Genomic DNA, 21,469 nt, shown 5'->3' on the forward strand with positions numbered 1-21,469 from the left:
GTGGTTTTTGTGGGAGGGGGGTGGGCGTACTAAGCACAGGCTTACCTCGCATAGCACACCCACCGGGGGCCGGGCTGAGACCACCAAACTCAATTCACATGTAGCCGAGAGCGGGATCCGAACCCCTAGCTGCAGAGGTGAATCGCTTGTCAGCGCAGTGGCAATCGCAGTGACAGTTATGTAAGGTCATATGTAATTAATGTAAGGGCAGATCTTGTTAACCCAGACGCCATGTTGTGGTAACATATATCACCACCAGCCAAGGTATCCATAGTACTGTTGAAAAAAGACATGGGACAGCAGACAGGAACACAGAAGTTATGTGGGAACATACATTTCCCATTGCTTTGCATGGGACTTTAAACAAAAACCCCGACCCTCAGAAATGGGGGTAGTTAAGGGATAAATTAACGATCCTATACTTTAAGTGGACGTATAAGTAACATGTGACCAAGTGTTATCGAAATATCTACAGCTGTTATGAAGTAACATGTATTTCCCATAGAGTTGAATGGGACTTTAAAGAAAAACCCCGACCATGGCAAATGGTCGGGGTAAGGCTTAAAGCACCTATCCTATGTTTGTGGTTGACATATAAGTAACCTGTGTGCCAAGTTTCATGTAAATATCTTTAGCCGTTTGGACGTGATGCTGGTACATACATACATACATACATACACACACACGTTGAGTTTTATATATATATAGATTCACACTAAATTCATGTGTTAGGCGTGGGGTTGACATAGTAATCCCGTGTGCTCCATCAGGCCCTTTTTTTAACATGAGATCGTCTGAACAAAACAAAGGAGACAAAAACAGCTCATTTTACCATGGTGGCAGCCCAGCTCACGCTCAGTCCCCTGTAGTGCCCACAAGACCCTTTAATATAACATTGTCCCATTGGTTAACTGTCTATATAAATTAATTTGTATTCATATACAATACAGCAGAGTACACAGAATTTGCATACGTCATTAGAAAACATTGTGTTATTATAGGAGCTCCTCTACCAGCTGTGCGCCCCAAGCGCACAAGGCGACAGGCCGTCGAGGAGGAGGATGAAGAGGAGGAGCAGGAGAAGGATGCGGAAGAGGAGGAGAGGGATGAGGAGGAGCAGCCAGGTCCCTCCCACTCGCCACCCCCAGCTCCTGTTGAGGAGCAAGATGAGGAGCTGCACCCCCCCCCCAAAAACTTCTGGTGGAGTATCGGCTGTAGGAGAAGAGGAGCAGGAGGAAGAGACCGTTCCTGTGAGCCTCAGTCAAGAGGGTAAATATGTGCACAAAGATTAATAACATTTCAACAATAAGATGTAGATATAAAAATGGACAGCATTTAAAGCGCACCTGTCAGATTTCAGAACAATAATATGTTATTTATGATAGAAGTATATGTGCTAGACACATAACAATTGTATAGACATGATAATGACTGTTTAATAAGCAACATAAATATTTTATTTATTTGGTCACGGTCTTTGAAATCCAAATGTATTTTTCTTATATCCTAACAGTTTTGAAAAAGATGGAGAGAAAGCAAACTGCCATGCACAGTCTCACAGCAAGAATACTCTCCAACCAGCAGAGAATAACATTTATAAACCGCCAAAATGAACAGCTGGCACAACAGCTGATAAAGGAGAGTGCGGAGATGGCAGAGCTTCACAAGCTCATGAATAATTATATTTTATTTTTTTATTTTTATTTTAATAAAAAATGTTATTTTTTGAAAATGTTTCATTTCTTATTGAGAGTTTTAGTATTTTCAACACATCTAACTTCACATCTAACACATCAACATCAACATCAACACATCTAACATCATAATAACCAAAAACATTTTATACTATTACTAGCTGAATACCAGGCGTTGCCCGGTCTTCCTATCTTAACCTTTTGGGGAGGAAAATCATAGTAATATAAATATACCCATCTTTTATATAAGGGTGTAGGTAAGGGTTAGTGTAACTGTCATATATTTTTATTTGGCATATAAGTAATATGTGTAGCAGGTATTATTGAAATATCTCTAGGCGTACAGAAGTTATGTGGGAACATACATTTTCCATTGATTTGCAGGGGACTTTAAAAAAAAACCCTGACCCTCACAAATGGGGGTAGTTAAGGAATAAATTAACTATCCTATAGTTTAAGTGGACATATAAGTAACATGTGATCAAGTGTTATCGAAATATCTACAGCCGTTTGGAAGTTATGCAGTAACATGTATTTCCCATAGAGTTGAATGGGACTTTAAAGAAAAACCCCGACCATGGCAAATGGTGGTGGGTAAGGGTTAAACCACCCATCCTATGTTTGTTGCTGACATATAAGTAACATGTGTGCCAAGTTTCATGTTAATATCTTTAGCCGTTTGGACGTGATACTGGAACATACATCCACATGTTGAGTTTTATATATATAGATTTTATTTAACACAAACCTAGGACAAACTAAAGTACACGGACACAGACATGACGAACACAAAATAAACTGTTGAAAAATGAATATAACAAAAGCAACAATATATATATATAGATATAGAGATTAGAGAGAGAGAGCGAGAAAGAGAGAGAGAGTGCAGATTTGCTCTTGCAGACAGGCTAATGGTTGCAGTATAAAGGCCACAAACCAGGGTTTAACATAAAGTTCATTGTTTTCGTTACACTTGCTGTTACGATCCGGTCCGGTAGCTTGTAGCGGAGGCTGTTGGTGGATCCGCTGTGCCAGAGAGGTCAAGAAGCATTACTCAGCATGGAGGCAGCAGCAGTAGTATTAAAATATAATGTAATTATCACACAGGCAGCATTTACAAGCAGTAGTGGTAATAGTACTAGATAGCATCTAAACACTTGGGCAAGACTTTACAGCATCAGTAGTGGCCATAGTAGTCAATAGTGTCAAATAACTTGTGACATAGGTGTCGTGAGCAGCAGCAGTATTAGTAACAGTAGACAATATAGTGTCAAATCACTCGGGAAAGAGGTGCCATGAACAGCAGCAGCAGCAGTGGTAATAGTAGTATAGAGTGGCAAATAACTTGTGACATAGGTGTCTTGACTGAGCAGCAGCAGTAGTAGTAGTAGACAATACAGTGTCAAATCACTTGGGCAAGAGGTGCCATGATGAACAGCAGCAGCAGCAGCAGTAGTGGTAATAGTAGTATAGAGTGGCAAATAACTTGTGACATAGGTGTCTTGACTGAGCAGTAGTAGTAGTAGTAGTAGTAGATACAGAGTCAAATCACTTGGGCAGGAGGTGCCATGATGAGCAGCAGTGGTAATAGTATTATAGAGTGGCAAATAACTTCTGACATAGGTGGTCTTGACTGAGCAGCAGTAGTAGTTGTAGTAGACAATACAGAGTCAAATCAGTTGGGCAGGAGGTGTCATGATGAGCAGCAGTGGTAATAGTAGTATAGAGTGGAAAATAACTTGTGACATAGGTGTCTTGACTGAGCAGCAGCAGTAGTAGTAGTAGTAGATACAGAGTCAAATCACTTGGGCAAAAGGTGCCATGATGAGCAGCAGTGGTAATAGTAATATAGAGTGGCAAATAACTTGTGACATAGGTGTCTTGACTGAGCAGCAGTAGTAGTAGTAGTAGACAATACAGAGTCAAATCATTTGGGCAAGAGGTGCCATGATGAGCAGCAGTGGTAATAGTAGTATAGAGTGGCAAATAACTTGTGACATAGGTGTCTTGACTGAGCAGTAGTAGTAGTAGTAGACAATACAGTGTCAAATCACTTGGGCAGGAGGTGCCATGATGAACAGCAGTGGTAATAGGAGTATAGAGTGGGAAATAACTTCTGACATAGGTGTCTTGACTGAGCAGTAGTAGTAGTAGTAGTAGTAGACATTGACAATACAGTGTCAAATCACTTGGGCAGGAGGTGCCATGAGGAACAGCAGTGGTAATAGTAGTATAGAGTGTCAAATAACTTCTGACATAGGTGTCTTGATTGAGCAGCAGCAGCAGTAGTAGTAGTAGTAGACATTGACAATACAGTGTCAAATCACTTGGGCAGGAGGTGCCATGATGAACAGCAGTGGTAATAGGAGTATAGAGTGGGAAATAACTTCTGACATAGGTGTCTTGACTGAGCAGCAGTAGTAGTAGTAGTAGACATTGACAATACAGTGTCAAATCACTTGGGCAGGAGGTGCCATGATGAACAGTCAGCAGTGACCAGATGAAATTGGGAATAACATTCTTTGTCATTAATCAAAGTATATACATTGGGCCGGATTCAGAAAATAAATACGCCGGCGTATCTCCTGATACGCCGTCGTATCTCTGTGTCCGGCCGTCGTATCTATGCGACTGATTCATAGAATCAGTTACGCATAGATCTCCCTAAGATTCGCCAGGTGTAAGTGACTTACACTGTCGGATCTTAGGCTGCAATTCCAGGCCGGCCGCTAGGTGGCGCTTCTGTATCTTTTACGCGACAAATATGCAAATGAGGAGTTACGCCGATTCAGAAACGAACGACCACTTTTTTTTTACGTCGTTTGCGTTCAGCTTTTTCCGGCGTATAGTTACCCCTGCTATATGAGGCGTAGCTAATGTTAAAGTGGAGGATCACCCAAAAAGTTAATTTTTAACATTAGATTAAGGCTCATTTTGTCAAGGGGAAACGGGTGGTTTTTTTTTTAAATCGAAGCAGTACTTACCGTTTTAGAGAGCGATCTTCTCCCCCGCTTCTGGGTATGGGCTGCGGGACTGGGCGTTCCTATTTGATTGACAGGCTTCCGACAGGCTTCCGACGGTCGCATACATCACGTCACGATTTTCCGAAAGTAGCCGAATGTCGGTGCGCAGGCGCCGTATAGAGCCGCACCGACGTTCGGCTTCTTTCGGCTACTCGTGACGCGATGTATGCGACGGTCGGAAGCCTGTCAATCAAATAGGAACACCCAGTCCCGAAGACCATACCCGGAAGCGGCGGAGAAGATCTATCTCTAAAACAGTAAGTACTGCTTCGATTTTAAAAAAAACACCAGATTCCCCTTGACAAAATGAGGCTCAATCTAATGTTGAAAAAAAAATTTCGGGTGAACTCCCGCTTTAAGTATGGCCGTCGTTCCCGCGCCGAGTTTTGAATTTTTTACGTCATTTGCGTAAGTCGTTCGCGAATACGGATGGACGTAATTTACGTTCACGTCGAAAGCATGACGATTTCCCGATGTCATTTGGAGCATGCGCACTGGGATTCAGTCGCGGCCGGCGCATGCGCAGTTCATTTGGCGCGGGGACGCACCTGATTTAAATGTTATACGCCCCCTACCCTCGGAATTTGAATTCCGACGGGGGATTTACGTTACGCCGGCTCAACTTTACAGGCAAGTGCTTTGTGAATAAAGCACTTGCCTGAAAAAGTTGCACTGGCGTAACGCTCACCTATCTGAATCTAGCCCATTATGTAATTTTGGTGATAAATCGTGCCTAACAAGGCAGGGTCATATTCAATACTAAGACATATCCACGTGTATATAAATAGTTGTAGGAACATGGGGCCAGATTCAGGTACAATTGCGCCCGTGTAACGTAAGCCGTTTACGTTACACCGCCGCAAGTTTTTAGTTTTAGTGCCCGATCCACAAAGCACTTACCTGGAAACTTGCGGCGGTGTATCGTAAACACGTCCGGTGCAAGGCGGCCCAATTCAAATGGGGCGGGTACCATTTAAATTAGGCACGCTCCCGCGCCGGACGTACTGCGCATGCTCCGTTCGCGTATTTCCCAACGTGCTTTGCGCGCAATTACGACGCGCCGACGTGTTGAGAATCGCGACGTGCGTAACGTACTTACGCCAGGAAAACAAAAAAATTCAAAAGGGACGCGGGAAAGACGGGCATACTTTAACATGGTGGAGTAATTTTACACCATGTTAATAGCAGCCCTATCTTTGCGACGGGAATCTAACACTTGCGCCGGCGTAACGACGGGAAAAACCTTTGTGGATCGCCGTAACTGCTAATTTGCATACCCGACGCTGGTTTACGACGCAAACTCCCCCCAGCGGCGGCCGCGGTACTGCATCCTAAGATCCGACAGTGTAAAACAATTACACCTGTCGGATCTTAGGGATATCTATGCGTAACTGGTTCTATGAATCAGTCGCATAGATACTCTGAGGCCTCGTACACACGACCAGTTTCCTCGGCAGAATTCAGCTTCCGACCGAGTTTCTGGCTGAATTCTGCCGAGGAAACTGGTCGTGTGTACACTTTCGGCCGAGGAAGCCGACGAGGAGCTCGGCGAGGAAATAGAGAACATGTTCTCTATTTCCTCGTTGTTCTATGGGAGCTCTCGTCCCGCCGAGCTCCTCGGCGGCTTCAGTGCTGAACTGGCCGAGGAACTCGATGTGTTTGGCACGTCGAGTTCCTCGGCCGTGTGTACGAGGCTTGAGAGATACGACGGAGTATCTGAGATACTCCGTCGTATCTCCTTTGTGAATCTGGCCCATGGCTCCCATGTTAATACTAAGAGGATCGGATCACTTATAGGCACACATCAGTTGTAAAGTAGTGGCAAGTGATGCCCCTCTTCAAAAAGGGGGCATCCCGCTTCATTAAAAAAATAAAATAAAATGGCGTACGGTGTGGTCGGTGCTCACCAAAAGGCATTTTAGTTGTTTTTTTTTTTTTTTTAAATAAGAAAGGTGTACACATATAGCCGTATTCAGGTACATCGGCGCATCTTTGTGCCGGCGTAGCGCATCTCATATGCCCTACGCCGACGTAACATTAAGAGGCAAGCTGAGCATTCACAAAGCACTCGCTCCCATATTTGCGCCAGCGTAACATAAATTGGCCGGCGTAAGCCCGCCTAATTCAAAGTAGGAAGGTAGTGGGAGTGCTACATGTAAATTAACTGTGACCCCATGCAAATGAAGGGCCTAACGAAAGGCGCATGCGACGTGAACATAACCTTGCCCAGCCCCATTCACGTACGACTTACGTAAACGACGTAAAATACAACGGCTGTTCCGACGTTTCCGACGTCTATACCTTAACATGACTTACCCCTGATTTTGATGGAGTAACTATACGCCGGACGTACGCCTTACGTAAACGGCGTATACTACTGCGCCGGGCGCAAGTACGTTCGTGAATCGGCGTATCTCGGTCATTTGCATATTCGATGCGTAAATCAATGAATGCGCCCCTTGCGGCCAGCGTAAATATGAGCCCAAGATACGATGGCGTAGGAGACTTACGTCGGTCGGATCAAGCCAAAATTCAGGTTGAGAATTAGGCGCACAGATACGACGGCGCATCCGAGAACTTACACTTACAAGATACGTCGGCGTAAGTCGTACGTGAATCTGGGCCATAGTGTCTAAAGAGAGTCTAGACACTATGGCCCAGATTCACAAAAGAGATACGACGGAGTATCTCAGATACTCCGTCGTATCTCACAGAGTATCTATGCGACTGATTCATAGAATCAGTTACGCATAGATAGCCCTTAGATCCGACAGGTGTAATTGTTTTACACTGTCGGATCTTGGGATGCAATACCGCGGCCGCCGCTGGGGGGAGTTTGTGTCGTAAACCAGCGTCGGGTATGCAAATTAGGAGTTACGGCGATCCACGACGGTTTTTCGCGTTCGCTACGTCGCTGCTAGTCTAGTTTCCCGTCGCAAAGTTAGTCGTCGTTTTTGGTGCCCTAACTTTCCACAGCACACGTTTGTGCTGTATAAAGTATGGCCGTCGTTCCCGCGTCGAAATTTAAAAATGTTTCCTTCTTGCGTAAGACGTCCGGGAATACGGAAGTACGCTACGCACGTCGCAGTTCGAAAAAATTAAGTCACTTCGCGCTAAGCACGGCGGGAAATTCAAAAGGGAGCATGCGCAGTAGGTCCAGCGCGGGAGCGCGCCTAATTTAAATGGCTCACGCCCCTTTGAATTACGCGGGCTTACGCCGGAGGCCGCCGGCATAGGTTTTCATTGCAAGTGCTTTGTGAATCAGGCACTTGCGATGAAAACTTGCGGCGGTGTAACGTATCTATGATACGTTACGCCGCGGCACTTCTACGTGAATCTGGCCCTAAAGCCCTGTACACACGGCCCAGAATCGAGTCAGGAAAAAAACTTTGTTTTTTTCCTGACGAGATTCTTGGCAAGATTCTCTTGCCAGCCGAGTGTGGATTTGTCTGCCTTCCTGTGTGAACTGCTGAACTACTGGTTTTGAAATTTTGCCTGATGATTCTGCTAGACCGTGTATGAGCATGCACACGTCACATTCGATGCCGTCGCCGCCATCTTGCTACACCCTACCTATGCCTTGGAAGCTACCGCACATGCGTCAAAGTCATTTCGAGCATGCGTGAGTTTCCATGGCAACAAGTAGGTTTACAGACGCTCGTGTTTCTCGGCAGGAAAACACTACCGAGAATCACGACGAGAAAATAGAGAGTAGGTTCTCTATTTTTCTAGTCTAGATTCTGTGCACTTTTCTTGACAAGAAACCTCAAAGCCTCGTACACACGCACGGTTTACTCGGCAAGAAAGCTCTGCCAGCAATTTTCTTGCCGTTTCTTACCAAGATAACTGTGCGTGTGTACGAGGCTTAAGACTGCACCTCCTATCCTTGCTTCCTTGAGAGCGTGGGCTCAACTCCGCAATTCTCACCAGTGGACAGGAACTACAATACCCTTGAAGCTCCCTATAACTGCTATACAACACATCATACTAGATATTAACCTTAATACCTGGAAAGAAATGGTTATACACTTTGTAGAGGACATATTGGATGGTACCCTTAAAAGAGCAATATAAACATATGGAAAGAAAACAAGTTGTGCTAAACATTATAAACAGTTAATGTGACCAGATATAAAACATAGAATTATATGATCAATTAAAGCTTAACAATCATCATATAGTCATTTAACATGCATGAAACCCTCGAACAAGAGTCTATGTTTAAGGTGATTGAAATGTTGGATCACAGAAGTGATTAAAGTGAGATGCTCCTTCACCAGTGAAGAAAAAGAGTCCTCAAGGTATGTAATCAGATGAACCACCAATACGGAGTGACAGCCAGATAGCTAAGATCCTCCACCAACAAAGCATATAAATCTGCTTACCAGATCCCAGATCCTTGATTATAGGGGACCCCAGGTAGCATGAAGGTAAAAAGGATTACGAAGCCACGAGCTGGATGGAAACAGTCTATTGGGGCAGCCTTTGAGGTTGATAATTCCTGGCTTCTTCTGGTGTGCACACATGAGCTGCATTATCAACATGGTGGCAATTGATCTGGATTCTCAGAGGACATCAGGAAATATGGGCCTGATCCACAAAGAGCGGCCGTAACTTAAATTTTCCTATTTAAGTTACACCGCCGCAAAATCTCTACCTAAGTGCCCGATCCACAAAGCACTTACCTAGAAATTTTGAGCGGTGTAACTTAAAGCCGGACGTACTGCGCATGCTCCCGACGCGATTTTCCCGGCGTGCATTGCGCGGTTTTACGTTACACCGAGTTTTGTGAATCACGCCGGGTAAAAAAAGTTGCGTCGGGAAAAAAAAGAGATGCGGCGGGAAAAAAAAAAATTAAAAAAAAAATTGACAGCGTCGCGGGAAAGAAGGGTCTACTTTTACATGGTGTACTAACTTTACACTTTGTAAAAGCAGCTCTAATTTTGCGACGGCAAACTAATACTTACGGAGAAAAAATGAAGCGTAAAAGCTTTGTGGATCTCCGTAAGTGCTAATTTGCATACCCGACGCTGGATTTCGACGAGAAATGCCCCCAGCAGCGGCTGCGGTACTGCATCCTAAGATCCGACAGTGTAAGTCCCTTACACATGTCGGATCTTCTGCCTATCTATGAGAAACGAATTCTGTGGATCAGTTCCATAGATAGAAACAGGGATACGACGGCGTATCAGTAGATACGCCGGCGTATCCCTTTTGTGGATCAGGCCCTATGAACGTTTATGCCTTGGATTAATGGAACGAGGTGATGATCCCCAATAGACTGTTTCCATCCAGCTTGTGGCTTCGTAATCTCTTTTACCTTCATGCTACCTGGGGTCCCCTATAATCAAGGGACCGACGGGATCTGGTAAGGAGATTTATATGCTTTGTTGGTGGTGGATCCTAGCTATCTGGCTGTCACTCCGTATTGGTGATTCATCTGATTACATACCTTGAGGACTCTTTTTCTTCACTGGTGAAGGAGCATCTCACTTTAATCACTTCTGTGATCCAACATTTCAATCACCTTAAACATAGACTCTTGTTCGAGGGTTTCATGCATGTTAAATGACTATATGATGATTGTTAAGCTTTAATTGATCATATAATTCACTTTTGTTTTATATCTGGTCACATTAACTGTTTATAATGTTTAGCGCAACTTGTTTTCTTTCCATATTTATATCACTGTTTAATGTTACACAGTAGGGTGCAGCTTTACATTTGCTTATACCCGTTTGAGTTACGGGTTTTTTTCATTATTTTATTAGCGCAGTTTTTTTCCCTTTTTTTTCACAATATAAACATATGCAAGTAACTACTAAAACAAATCCCCAGATCCTCACTTCACTTCCTGAAACAAGGTACAATAAAACCAATTCTAAAAAAAACTGCCCTCGACCCCAAAGACCCAAACAACCATAGGCCCATAACAGCTCTAAATGTCTTCTCCAAGGTAATGGAGAAATTAGTTGTACAACAGCTGCAACTGCATTTAGACACCCATAAATTACTCGATCCGTTTCAATCAGGCTTCCGTCCGGGTCACGGAACAGAAACGGCGCTGCTCAAAATATGGGATGATGCTCCAGAGGCCGCAGCTGAAGGAGAATCTTGTCTCCTGATACTGCTGGACCTAAGCGCGGCTTTTGACGCTGTAGACCACGGACTACTACTGGCTAGGCTAGCTGAAGTAGCCGGAGTCGCTGAAGGTGTTTTACCCTGGTTCTCCTCCTTCTTGGAAAACCGATCACAAATAGTGAAACTGGGGTCTTTCACTTCTGAAAAACGTACGGTGTCATGCGGAGTCCCTCAGGGATCTCCCTTATCGCCCGTATTGTTTAATATCTATCTTCGCCCTCTCTTTGAAGTCATTAGTAACCAGAAGTTACTTTACTACTCCTATGCAGACGACACACAACTGTATTTCCGCGTCTGCAACAAAAAGGATCATTCTCTTGGACTAGAGAAATGCCTCACTCTAATAGATAACTGGATGACAAACAGTTATCTTAAACTCAATGGTTCGAAAACAGAACTTCTCCTGTTTCACGCTAACCGGAAAAATCACCCCGCGTCAACATGGACTCCCCCACCCATTCTGGGTAAAACTATCACCCCTAGCACCAAAGTCAAAAATCTTGGAGTCATTTTCGATACCTACATGACAATGGATGCACAAATAGGGTCAGTAGTCAGCGGATCCCACCATATGCTGCGCCTACTACACAGACTCACACCCTTTATCCCGAAAGAGGACATTGCAGTCGTGGTGGGAACAATCATCAATTCCAGACTCGACTACGCAAATGCCCTCTATCTAGGACTCCCCAAATACCAAATCACTCGTCTGCAAGTCGTTCAAAATACAGCTGCTAGACTAGTGACTGGGAAAAAAACATGGGAATCAATCTCACCTTCACTGAGATCCCTTCATTGGTTGCCAGTAAAAGACACTGGGCCAGATTCTCAGAAGAGATACGACGGTGTATCTCAAGAAAACACCGTCGTATCTCTGTTTTTGGCCCCGGGTATTTATGCGTATGATTCCTAGAATCATTTTCGCATAGATACGGCGTAGATCCGACAGGTGTAAGTCACTTACACCGTCGGATCTTAGATGTAATTCGACGCTGGCCGCTAGGTGGCGTTTACGTTCAGTTCTCATTTGACTATGCAAATAAGCCTGATACGCCGATTCCTGAACGAATTTGCACCGCGTCGTCGTCGTTTATGTCGTTTCCGTAAGCGTAAGGTTACCCCTGCTACATGAGGGGTAACCTTACGCCAGTCCGCCGTATGCCATGTTAAGTATGGCGTCGGGTCAGCATCGTCTTTTTCCGTCGGTTACGTCGTTTTACTAACTCGTTCGCGAATACGACTTTACGTCAATGACGCTCACGTCGGCGTCATTGACGTTTTCCGTCGTGAGCTGGAGCATGCGCACTGGGCTATTTTTCCGCCCGGCGCATGCGCAGTTTGATCGGCGCGGGGGCGCACTTAATTTGAATACAAGCCGCCCCCTTTGAATTACGCGTCCATATGCCGGGCCATTTACACTACGCCGCCGCAAATTACAGAGCAAGTGCTTGGAGAATACGGCACTTGCTCCAGGAAGTTGTGGCGGCGTAGTGTAAATGGCTTACACTACGCCAACGCGCAATCTATGAGAATCTGGCCCAGAATCACTTTCAAGGCACTCTGTCTAATACATAAGTGTATTCAAGGCAACGCCCCCCAATATCTATGCGAAAAAATAAAAGCCCATAACCCCAATCGCATTCTGTGATCCACCAATCAAAACCTCCTCCAGGTACCCAAAGCCAGATACAAGTCCAAAGGGGATCGAAGATTTGCAGTCCAAGGACCCCGCCTGTGGAATGCACTACCAACCACCATCCGACTGGAGTCGGACCACTTGGCCTTCAGGAGAAAGATAAAAACCCATCTCTTCTGAGGTCAAGGGGTTCCTTACCCATGAAATGGATACAGCGCCCAGAGGCGATTCAGTTCGCATGTGTTGCGCTTTACAAGTCTCTCTCTCTCTCTCTCTCTCTCTCTCTCTCTCTCTCTCTCTCTCTCTCTCTCTCTCTGTAAAACTGACCCAGTTTTATCAACAAGCCTCCAATACTTCCAAAGGTATAACAATTATATAATGGTTAAATCACAACAGATGATAGCCTGGGAACAAGAGATAGGAATAGAATACACTAGCCAACATTGGGAAAAAACGTTAAGAATTCTTTACTCCTCTACCAAAAGTACAAATCTTAGCGAAATGCAGCAGAAAATACTTTTACGTTGGTATCTCATCCCACATCGATTATCAAAGATATATCGACTGATGTATCCCCCCAATTGCTGAGGCAATACGGAGGATCAGGTACACTAGTGCACATATTTTGGTACTGCCCAAAGCTGAAACAACTGTGCTCCCAGGTTGAGAATCTGATGTCTTGCATCAACCCTCTTGACCGAAAATTGCGCCCAGGAATGGCAATATTATCACTAGATTTGGACACTATCCCTACTCCTTATAGAATTGTAATATCCCATATACTACTGGCTACTTGACTTACAATTCTAATGCTGCGTACACCTGATTGGAATTTCGGTTGGGATAAACTCCGATAGATTTGTCTTGCATACACACTGTCGCACAAAATTCCGACCGTCAAGAACGTGGTGACAAACAACACTACGACGAGCCGAGAAAAATTAAGTTCAATGCTTCCGAGCATGCATGTTTTTTTTCTCCGTCGGAGTTCCACACAGACGAACGGAATTTCTGATCGAATTTTTTTTCCATTTAAAAAAAGAAAACATGTTCTCTTTGTAAGTCCGTCGGAATTTCCGAAGGAAAAACTCAGATGGGGCACACACACGGTCAGAATATCCGATGAAAAAACGGAAATTCCGATCGTGTGTACAAGGCATAAGACACTGGAAAGAAATAGCAGCTCCCACAATCTCTGAGGTAATCACCACAAGACACACACGGCACATATTAAGTTCTATATGCCTCAGCATCGGGGAACTATGAGCTCCTTCACGGCACTTGAGGAAAACTGGTTCATGAAATCTGTAATACCACTAAGGAAAATCTGTTGACTTAATATATGATATCCACAAAAGGCATCTACATGACTGAATGGTTATTTACTTTGTTATATTTTTGTTATGTTAAATTTGTGTTATTTCAAGTTATGAGTATAATTGATATTCTAATGGTTAATTACTTTGACATGGATAGAGGAAGAGGATTCAACAACCTCTGCTTGTAGATGGCTACTGCGACCATATAGAGAGATCATGGGTGGCTATCCTTAAGTTAGATCCCCTATTAAGGGGACGTAACATTATCCCTTGCTATACTAAAGTATAAGAGCCCATTCACAGCTAGGCGTTTTGTCGCCTGTAGTGTGACGCCGCTGCCGCCAGAGGGATGAAAACACATTTCCCTCTATGGAGATGGTTCACATCTCCACGCCGAACGCCGGACGCCTGATGCCTGCCGCCTGAAAAAAGGTCCCGGACCTTTTTTTCAGGCGGCTTTCGGCGTTCGGCTAGGAGATGGGAACCATCTCCATAGAGGGTATAATCTTGGGGCACATCTAGGCGGACAATACCGGCGTTTTGTCGCTGCAAATCGCGGTACAAAATGCCGCTATTTGTACCGCGATTTGCGACGACAAAACGCCGCAAATTTGTCTGCCTAGGTGTGAATGGGCTCTTAGACATTGTGAGTATTTGCCATTGTTATAATAAGCTCACGGGATAACTGGAATGTATTGCACTGTTTTTCGTTTATGTTTATCTTTTGTTTCTTGTAAAAGCAATAAAAATCATTGAAACTAAAAGATGTATTCACTGCAGCAGGGTTATCAAAGAGAGTAAGTAGTCTGTAAGTTTGTGCACAATTTGGAGTACCTGTCACCAGAAGGGACAAATCTTTGGACAGCCCCAGAAAATTTTAAATATTGTGCCGTTCTGGGTGCCACATCTCCAACCTAATGGGCTGTGTCCAGGGAAAAGGAATGCTAATACAGCAGGGGTCCGGTACCAGCGTGTCAGAGTTTCACTTTTTGAATTGAATTACTAAAATAAATGTAACTTTTTGAGGATATTCCATTTTTTTTAGATGCACCTGTACATCCAGAATGCATACATTTTTGGCTTAATGTTCTCCTTGCAAGTGAGAGAGGCGGAGCCACATACAGTTTGAGGGGAGGTACTATGCAGCACACCAATGAAATCTGCACTAAGTACGTAGCACACTTCCGAACTCTGCACAGAGCACACCCCTGAACTCTGCACTGTTAAGTGTAACCCTGCACTCTGTACATAATGCACTAGTATTTAATGCCCCTTAAACGACCCTCCCACCGTTACTGCGTGTGTGTGTGTGTCCGGGGAAAGGGGGTCGTGGTTGAGTTCCTGCACCTGTTTTCTGAGGGAAAAAAAAAGCTCCATTTGTTATTAAATATGATTGACCTTATTTCTCTGACTTAGATTAAGATCAGCACACATTTTAGAAGACATTCATGCAGAAATTCAAAAAATATTTGGTTTTCCTCAAATTGTATATATCTCAATAATAAATACATTCATTTTAATAAATTACAGTTCAGATCTCACCATGTCAAAGCTGCTGGAAAGCAAAAGATCCTTTACAGTTAGTGGTACGTCTGAGATCTGAGGTTGTGATTTTGGATTGTTTTCATTGCAAATAAGCCCAGTCCATATGTCTGCAAAGTAAGAATTGAGAATATCAGGGTTATAGTAAAAAAGACAGTTTTATGGAAAGTGGATCTAGGATAGAGATGAAAGAGGGGTCCCCATACACTGTAAAATAGAAAAGGCATATAAATACAAATTCAAATGTTCACCCCCTAAAACATTTTCCTAAAAAGTCACTACACCATTGTACAAAATGAATGTACTATATTGCAACTTATCATTTCTTATACAGTATGACGTGGCTCTATTAGTTATCTTTTGAAGTTTTTTTTCCATTATTTTGAACTGATTATCCTGAGAATTGAGCATTTTCTGTCCCTCCTCCACTGTTTCTATACATGGAGCCAGGGCCAGATTAAGAGCAGCATGGGACTGGTACTGGTGCAATTTTTGTTAAAACAAATGAAATATTTTAACAAATTAAATGAAATAAAGGGGGAGGGGGTATGAGAAAGTGGAAGAGAGAGAAGAGAGAGGGGGGTTGAGAGAGAGCACAAGAGAGAGAGAGGGGGGTTGAGGGATAGAGAGGGGTTAAGAGAGAGAGGGGGGTTGAGAGAGAGAGAGGGTAGTCTAAGTAGGGTAGTAATGTGAAGCGCATAGCGCACCACAGCCAACTGTGGGTGGAGTCACATTATGGTAAGAGTGGGAGTGACTGCCCTACATGCGATGCATTGGAACGTGCGTGTTCTCTCACATCTGCATGATGCGAATGGAGCCTTACACTTTCCAAACATGCAACAGGGGTATTTACGATGAAAAAACCCTTCCCTGCATCTCTGCTAATCTCTGCATCTTTATCCACCTCCTCTCAGTACACCTGTGCATTCTAAATCCCCCTGCTAACCTCTGAACCACTCCTCACATCAAAGCCTCACCCTTACATCCCTTACATCACATCAGAGCCCTCCCTCCTCACATCACAATCCCCCTTGCAATCACAACCCTCCCCCCTTACATCACAACCCCCCTCCTCACATCACAGCCCCCTATATTACAGCTCTGTCTTTAACATCACAGCCCACCCCCCTTCACATCACAGCCCCCTTGTCTTCAGTCCCCCGCTTTCAATCACATCACAGACCCCCCTTTTTCACATCACAGCCCTCCCCTACATCAGTCACACTCTTTCACATCACAGCCCCCCTTACATCACTATCCCTACTCCCCCTTTAACATCAAAGCCCCCCCATATCACAGCTCCCCTTCTCACATCACAGCCTTCCCAATATCATTGCTCCCACCAACGACAGTGCTCCTTCACAATCACTGCCCTACCTTAACCGCTTGCCGCCCGCCAGCTGTCATATGACAGCTTGACGTACTGTCTGTGGCGGCGTGTCACCGAGACACCGCTCGTCACAGACGGTTGTGAACAGCCATTGGGCATGACTGTTTACCACGTGACTGGCCATGATCCATTCACAGCCATTTGCTAAATGTAAACTTAGAGCTGTAACTAACTGTTACCAGCTCTTCTCTTCTCTTTTTCCAGTGTGAGGAGAAAAGAGCCAGGAGCAGTGAGTTACAGATCTATGTTCAGTAGTGTCTGCACCAACACCACACCTGTCCCATGGCCCCCCCCAATTGTCAACTGTCACCCAACAGTCACCCCATAAAGTGCATCTGTCACATAAGAGACTGTGATCAGTGACCGCCAGCGGAGCACCCGTCACCCATCAGTGACCATCAGCGGTGCAACCGTCACCCATCAGTGATCGTGCCCCGTCACCCATCAGTGACCATCAGCGATGCACCCGTCACCCATCAGTGACCATGCCCTGACACCCATCACCCATCAGTGACCGTGGCCTATCACCCATCAGTGACTGTGGCCTGTCATCCGTCTGTGACCATCACCTGTCACCGTCCGTGGACTGTCACCCATCAGTGACCATTGCCTGTCACCCATCAGTGACCATCATCACCTATCAGTGAACGTCACCTGCCACCCATCGCACAGCCATCCGTCACAAAGCCATCATGTCTAAAAGAGTATATACCAGTGAGGAGGCATTCCAGATCCTCTTCATGACTGATGAGAGCAGTGGGGAGTTCTGATCAGATTCCAATTCTGATCCTGAATCAAATTCGGCATTTGAACTGATCAAGAGTAGTGAATCAGCAAATGATTCGGATGAAGAATGGGTCCCTCCTAAAAGGTCACAGTGCTCTGGAAACCAGGCAGCCGCCAGCAACCAGGATTATATTCCCAGGCCCAGCACCAGCAATAGGCCCCGGAACAAATGCCCAGTACAAGTGCTGCCGCCAGCAATAGGCCCTGGGAACAAATTTCCAGGGCCAGTACCAGTCCCGTCGCCAACAATAGGCCCCGGGAACAAATGCCCAGTACCAGTGCTGCCGCCAGCAATAGGCCCCGGGAACAAATTCCCAGGCCAAGTGGGAATTTGTTGGGTCAATGTTAGGTCTTTATATGTGGCCAGGCTGTGTAAAAGTCTCACACATGTGGTATCCCCATACTCAGGAGGAGTAGCAGAATGTATTTTGTGGTGTAATTTTTGCTATGTATTTGCTATGTGTTGGAAATATCTTATAAATTGACAACTTCGTGTAAAAAAAATTTTTTTTTCACATTTTCCAAAAACATCTGGAAAAAAATGTACCGTTCCAAAGACTCATTATGCCTCATAGATTATACATTAGGATGTTTGTTTTCCAAAATGGGAAAGTTCATTGTCCTGGTGTAAAAGTCTCACACATACTCAGTAGCAGAATGTATTTTGGGGTGTAATTTGTTGTATGCATATGCTCTGTGAGAGAAATAACCTGTTAATATGACAATTTTGTAAAAAAAAAAAAAAAAATCTTTATTTTGCAAAGAATTACAACTTATAAAAACTCACCTTGCTACTTACTTAATACCTTGGAATGTCTACTTTTTTTTAAATGGGGTCATTTGGGGGGTATTTGTACTATTCTGACTTGTTATGCCCTGTACATGAGCGGAATTTCCTTCGAAAAAAAGTTGGATGTTTTTTTCGACAGAATTCCACTTGACTTGCATACACACGGTCACACAAAAGTTCTCTGAACTTTTGAGTGTTAAGAATGCGGTGACGTACAAGACTACGACCAGGCGAGAAAAAGAAGTTCAATGCTTCAGAGCATGTGTCGAATTGTTTCCGAGCATGCGTGGTTTTCTTCCCGTCGGAATTCCATACAGACGAACGGATTTTCCGAAATTGAGAACCTGCTCTCAAACTTTTGCTGGTGGAAATTCTGACAGCAAAAGTCTCATGAAGCATACACACGGTCGGAATTTTCGATGAAAAGCTCACATCAGACTTTTGCCAGCAGAAATTCCACTCGTGTGTATGGGGCATTAGTGTCTCAAGAAATGAGATAATATACACTGGAAGAATTATTCCTCTAGTGGGACTTTGAAAGGTAAACTTTTCTATAAGTAAAGACGTAGGGTATAAGTATAGGATATTTATTCAAAGTGATAGGAAATGAACACAATCTACATAAGGACAAAAAACAAATAAACAAGTGGACATACAGAATGCACAAGATATGATCAAAAATAGACATGCAATACATAAGGTACAATCATGGCTCTGTTGTATATGTCATACAAACAGGAAAAAAAAACAAAGTTTCGAGTTGAGACAGATATTTCTCTTCTTCAGGGGTGTGTGATTGTGATCATGACGAAAGATACGTCTATAAATTACAAAGACAGTTGTAAATGTAGCAAGGTACCACTTTTGATATGGATAAAAGACTGCCGTTTGCAGATAAAGAAGGAACTCAGCTCCCTCTGGTGGCCAATTGTGGTCATAGTCACCTCCTGTTGGTTTTACCCTGGTACAGCAGTGAATGCTGGGAATTGAAGTGCAGGGAGATAAATACTCCATTGCCCTGGTCAGTTGACAGACTACAATGTCCAGAGTGCAACTGTGCAATCCCACAATACCTTGTGCCCTGCACAGCCTGCTGGGGGAAGGAATTTAAGGAGGAGGACGTCCTTGGCTCGCTCTCTCTGGACCGCCTCTCCAAGCAAGAAGGAGGCCTGTGATGAGGCTTGTCTCCTGGAGCCTAGGCCTGAGAAGCCTGGGGCTATACTCGCCTATTCGGATCACCCAATCATGTGAGGGGGATTCCTGATGGAGTGACCGGACCATGTCCAAGAGCAGCTGGTGACCTGTTCGATCAGCAGTGTGTGACGGCCACGTGGAAGACCGGGAACTGTCGGTGACGGAAAGATCTGAGTGTCGGAGTTTTCGCTGATGGAACAATCCAGAGAGGCCAGGCCTGGTTGGGTGAGACAGGCACCTGCCCAACACTATTTGGATTACAAATTACTCATTGCGCGCCATCACATGCCAACGAGTATATGCGCGGATTGTTGCGAACGATTGTATTGAGGTTTGGTCTGATCAACCAAACCTTCTTAGCTAGTGAGACATGTTTTGAAGACTGCTTGTTTAGGAAGAGACAGTTGTTGATATACATATCTATATATATACTGTAACTGCACCCCAAACAGGGTTAGGGGACAGGGGTTAAAGCTGTTTAGAAAATTCCACAGGCCCTCCCGTTACATATACTTTTCCATCTAAAGTATTTGATTATATTAAGTTGCACAGTGTTGCTATTAGAGAGAGCTGGATGAGGGCTGGTGAAGAGGTGCTTCAGTACTAGACATGTCTTGCTGAAGGAATCCCTTTGCTTTGCGCTTACACAGATCTGTCTTAAGTACTGTAATCAAACCTGTATTTATTTATTATTACTATTGACTCTTACAGGGTCCTGTAAGCAGTCCACTAACTGTTTTACTTTGTTCTTTTACTTTAATTGCTTACCAAGTAAAGTTTCCTTGGTTAAGTTTAAACCTGTCTGCTGTCTAGCTATTATCCTGTGGGACCAGTACAACACAAGGTAATAGCTTATTTACAAATTTTACTGTGGTGTGATAGTATTGTGTTTCCCTAATAGCCAGTGTGATCCACAATCCTTACCAATATCAGTTGTGCCAAGGGAGGGTTCGAGCCAGTTTAAGGGATTGATAGTCAGAGTACAGATACCAAAACAAACCAGCAGCTCCTTCGGGGGTAGTGCTACACGTGGGGGCTCGTCTGGGATTATCTGTTACTCTGCAATCAAGACCCACCCTAGAGTCGCCAGCATGGACCCTTTCACTGTGGTCCTGTGGTGTAAAGCTGAAGGTGCTTGCTCAGAAGCAAGTGTAGTAATTGAACGCCCTGGTGAGTAGTGATAAACGAACATCCGACGGGGTGGTTCGCGAACGCTAACCGTGAACTTTCGCAAATGTTCGCGAACCGCAAGTTTGCGGCGGGCCCCATTGACTTTAATAGCAGGCAAACATTAAAAACCTGCAGGTCCTATTTGCAGCCACAAAATATTACTAGCTGTGCACAAATAGCCCCACAAAATGGACACTGACCTAGCAGAAGTATTAAGCGAAAAAACGGATACATAAGTAAGTGTCGGCCATTACAGGCCCCAAAAATTAGCCCATGGCTACAGGCGTTCACCAGACAGCAAACAACTTTCTATTCTGTGGCTGGAGGTACATTAAGCTAATCACCGTATACAGAAGTAAGTGTCGGCCATTACAGGCCCCAAAAACTTGGCCCACAGGCGTTCACCTGACAGCAAACAACTTTGTATTCTGTGGCTGGTGGTACATTAGGCATTCACCGGATACAGAAGTAAGTGTCGGCCATTGCATTGCACGATGGTCACTTTCACTCTCCCTCATCTTCCTTCTCCCCACTCTCTTTTTATTTACCCCTGTGTTGTCACTTCTATTTATTTTTTTGTTTGGTGTAGCACGTTTGTCACAGTGTGATTAGTAGGGTGTAGGTCCTCGGGCCTGCCCTGAACGTCTTGGGAGTGGGTGGACATGGCCTTCTGGCTTAGTTTGTCTGCTCTCATGGGGTCTCCCTTCGGGGGAGCCCCACCTAGTGTAGTGATATAGAAAAGTGTGTCCAATAAATGTAGTAATATAGATGTATAGTATGAAGT

General features: G+C 44.4%; 1 protein-coding gene across 1 annotated transcript in view; it reads right to left on the reverse strand.

Annotated features, from left to right (window-relative positions):
- CREB3L3 (cAMP responsive element binding protein 3 like 3) overlaps window positions 1-21,469 on the reverse strand; it is a 543,910-nt gene that overhangs the window by 424,319 nt on the left and 98,122 nt on the right. Inside the window, exon 3 of the mRNA XM_040322512.1 lies at window positions 15,356-15,465. Coding sequence (XP_040178446.1) covers window positions 15,356-15,465 — 110 coding nt within the window. The remainder of the gene's footprint in view (window positions 1-15,355; window positions 15,466-21,469) is intronic.

Source organism: Rana temporaria, chromosome 1 (genome assembly GCF_905171775.1).
Source record: "Rana temporaria chromosome 1, aRanTem1.1, whole genome shotgun sequence".
Taxonomy (NCBI): Eukaryota; Metazoa; Chordata; class Amphibia; order Anura; family Ranidae; genus Rana; species Rana temporaria.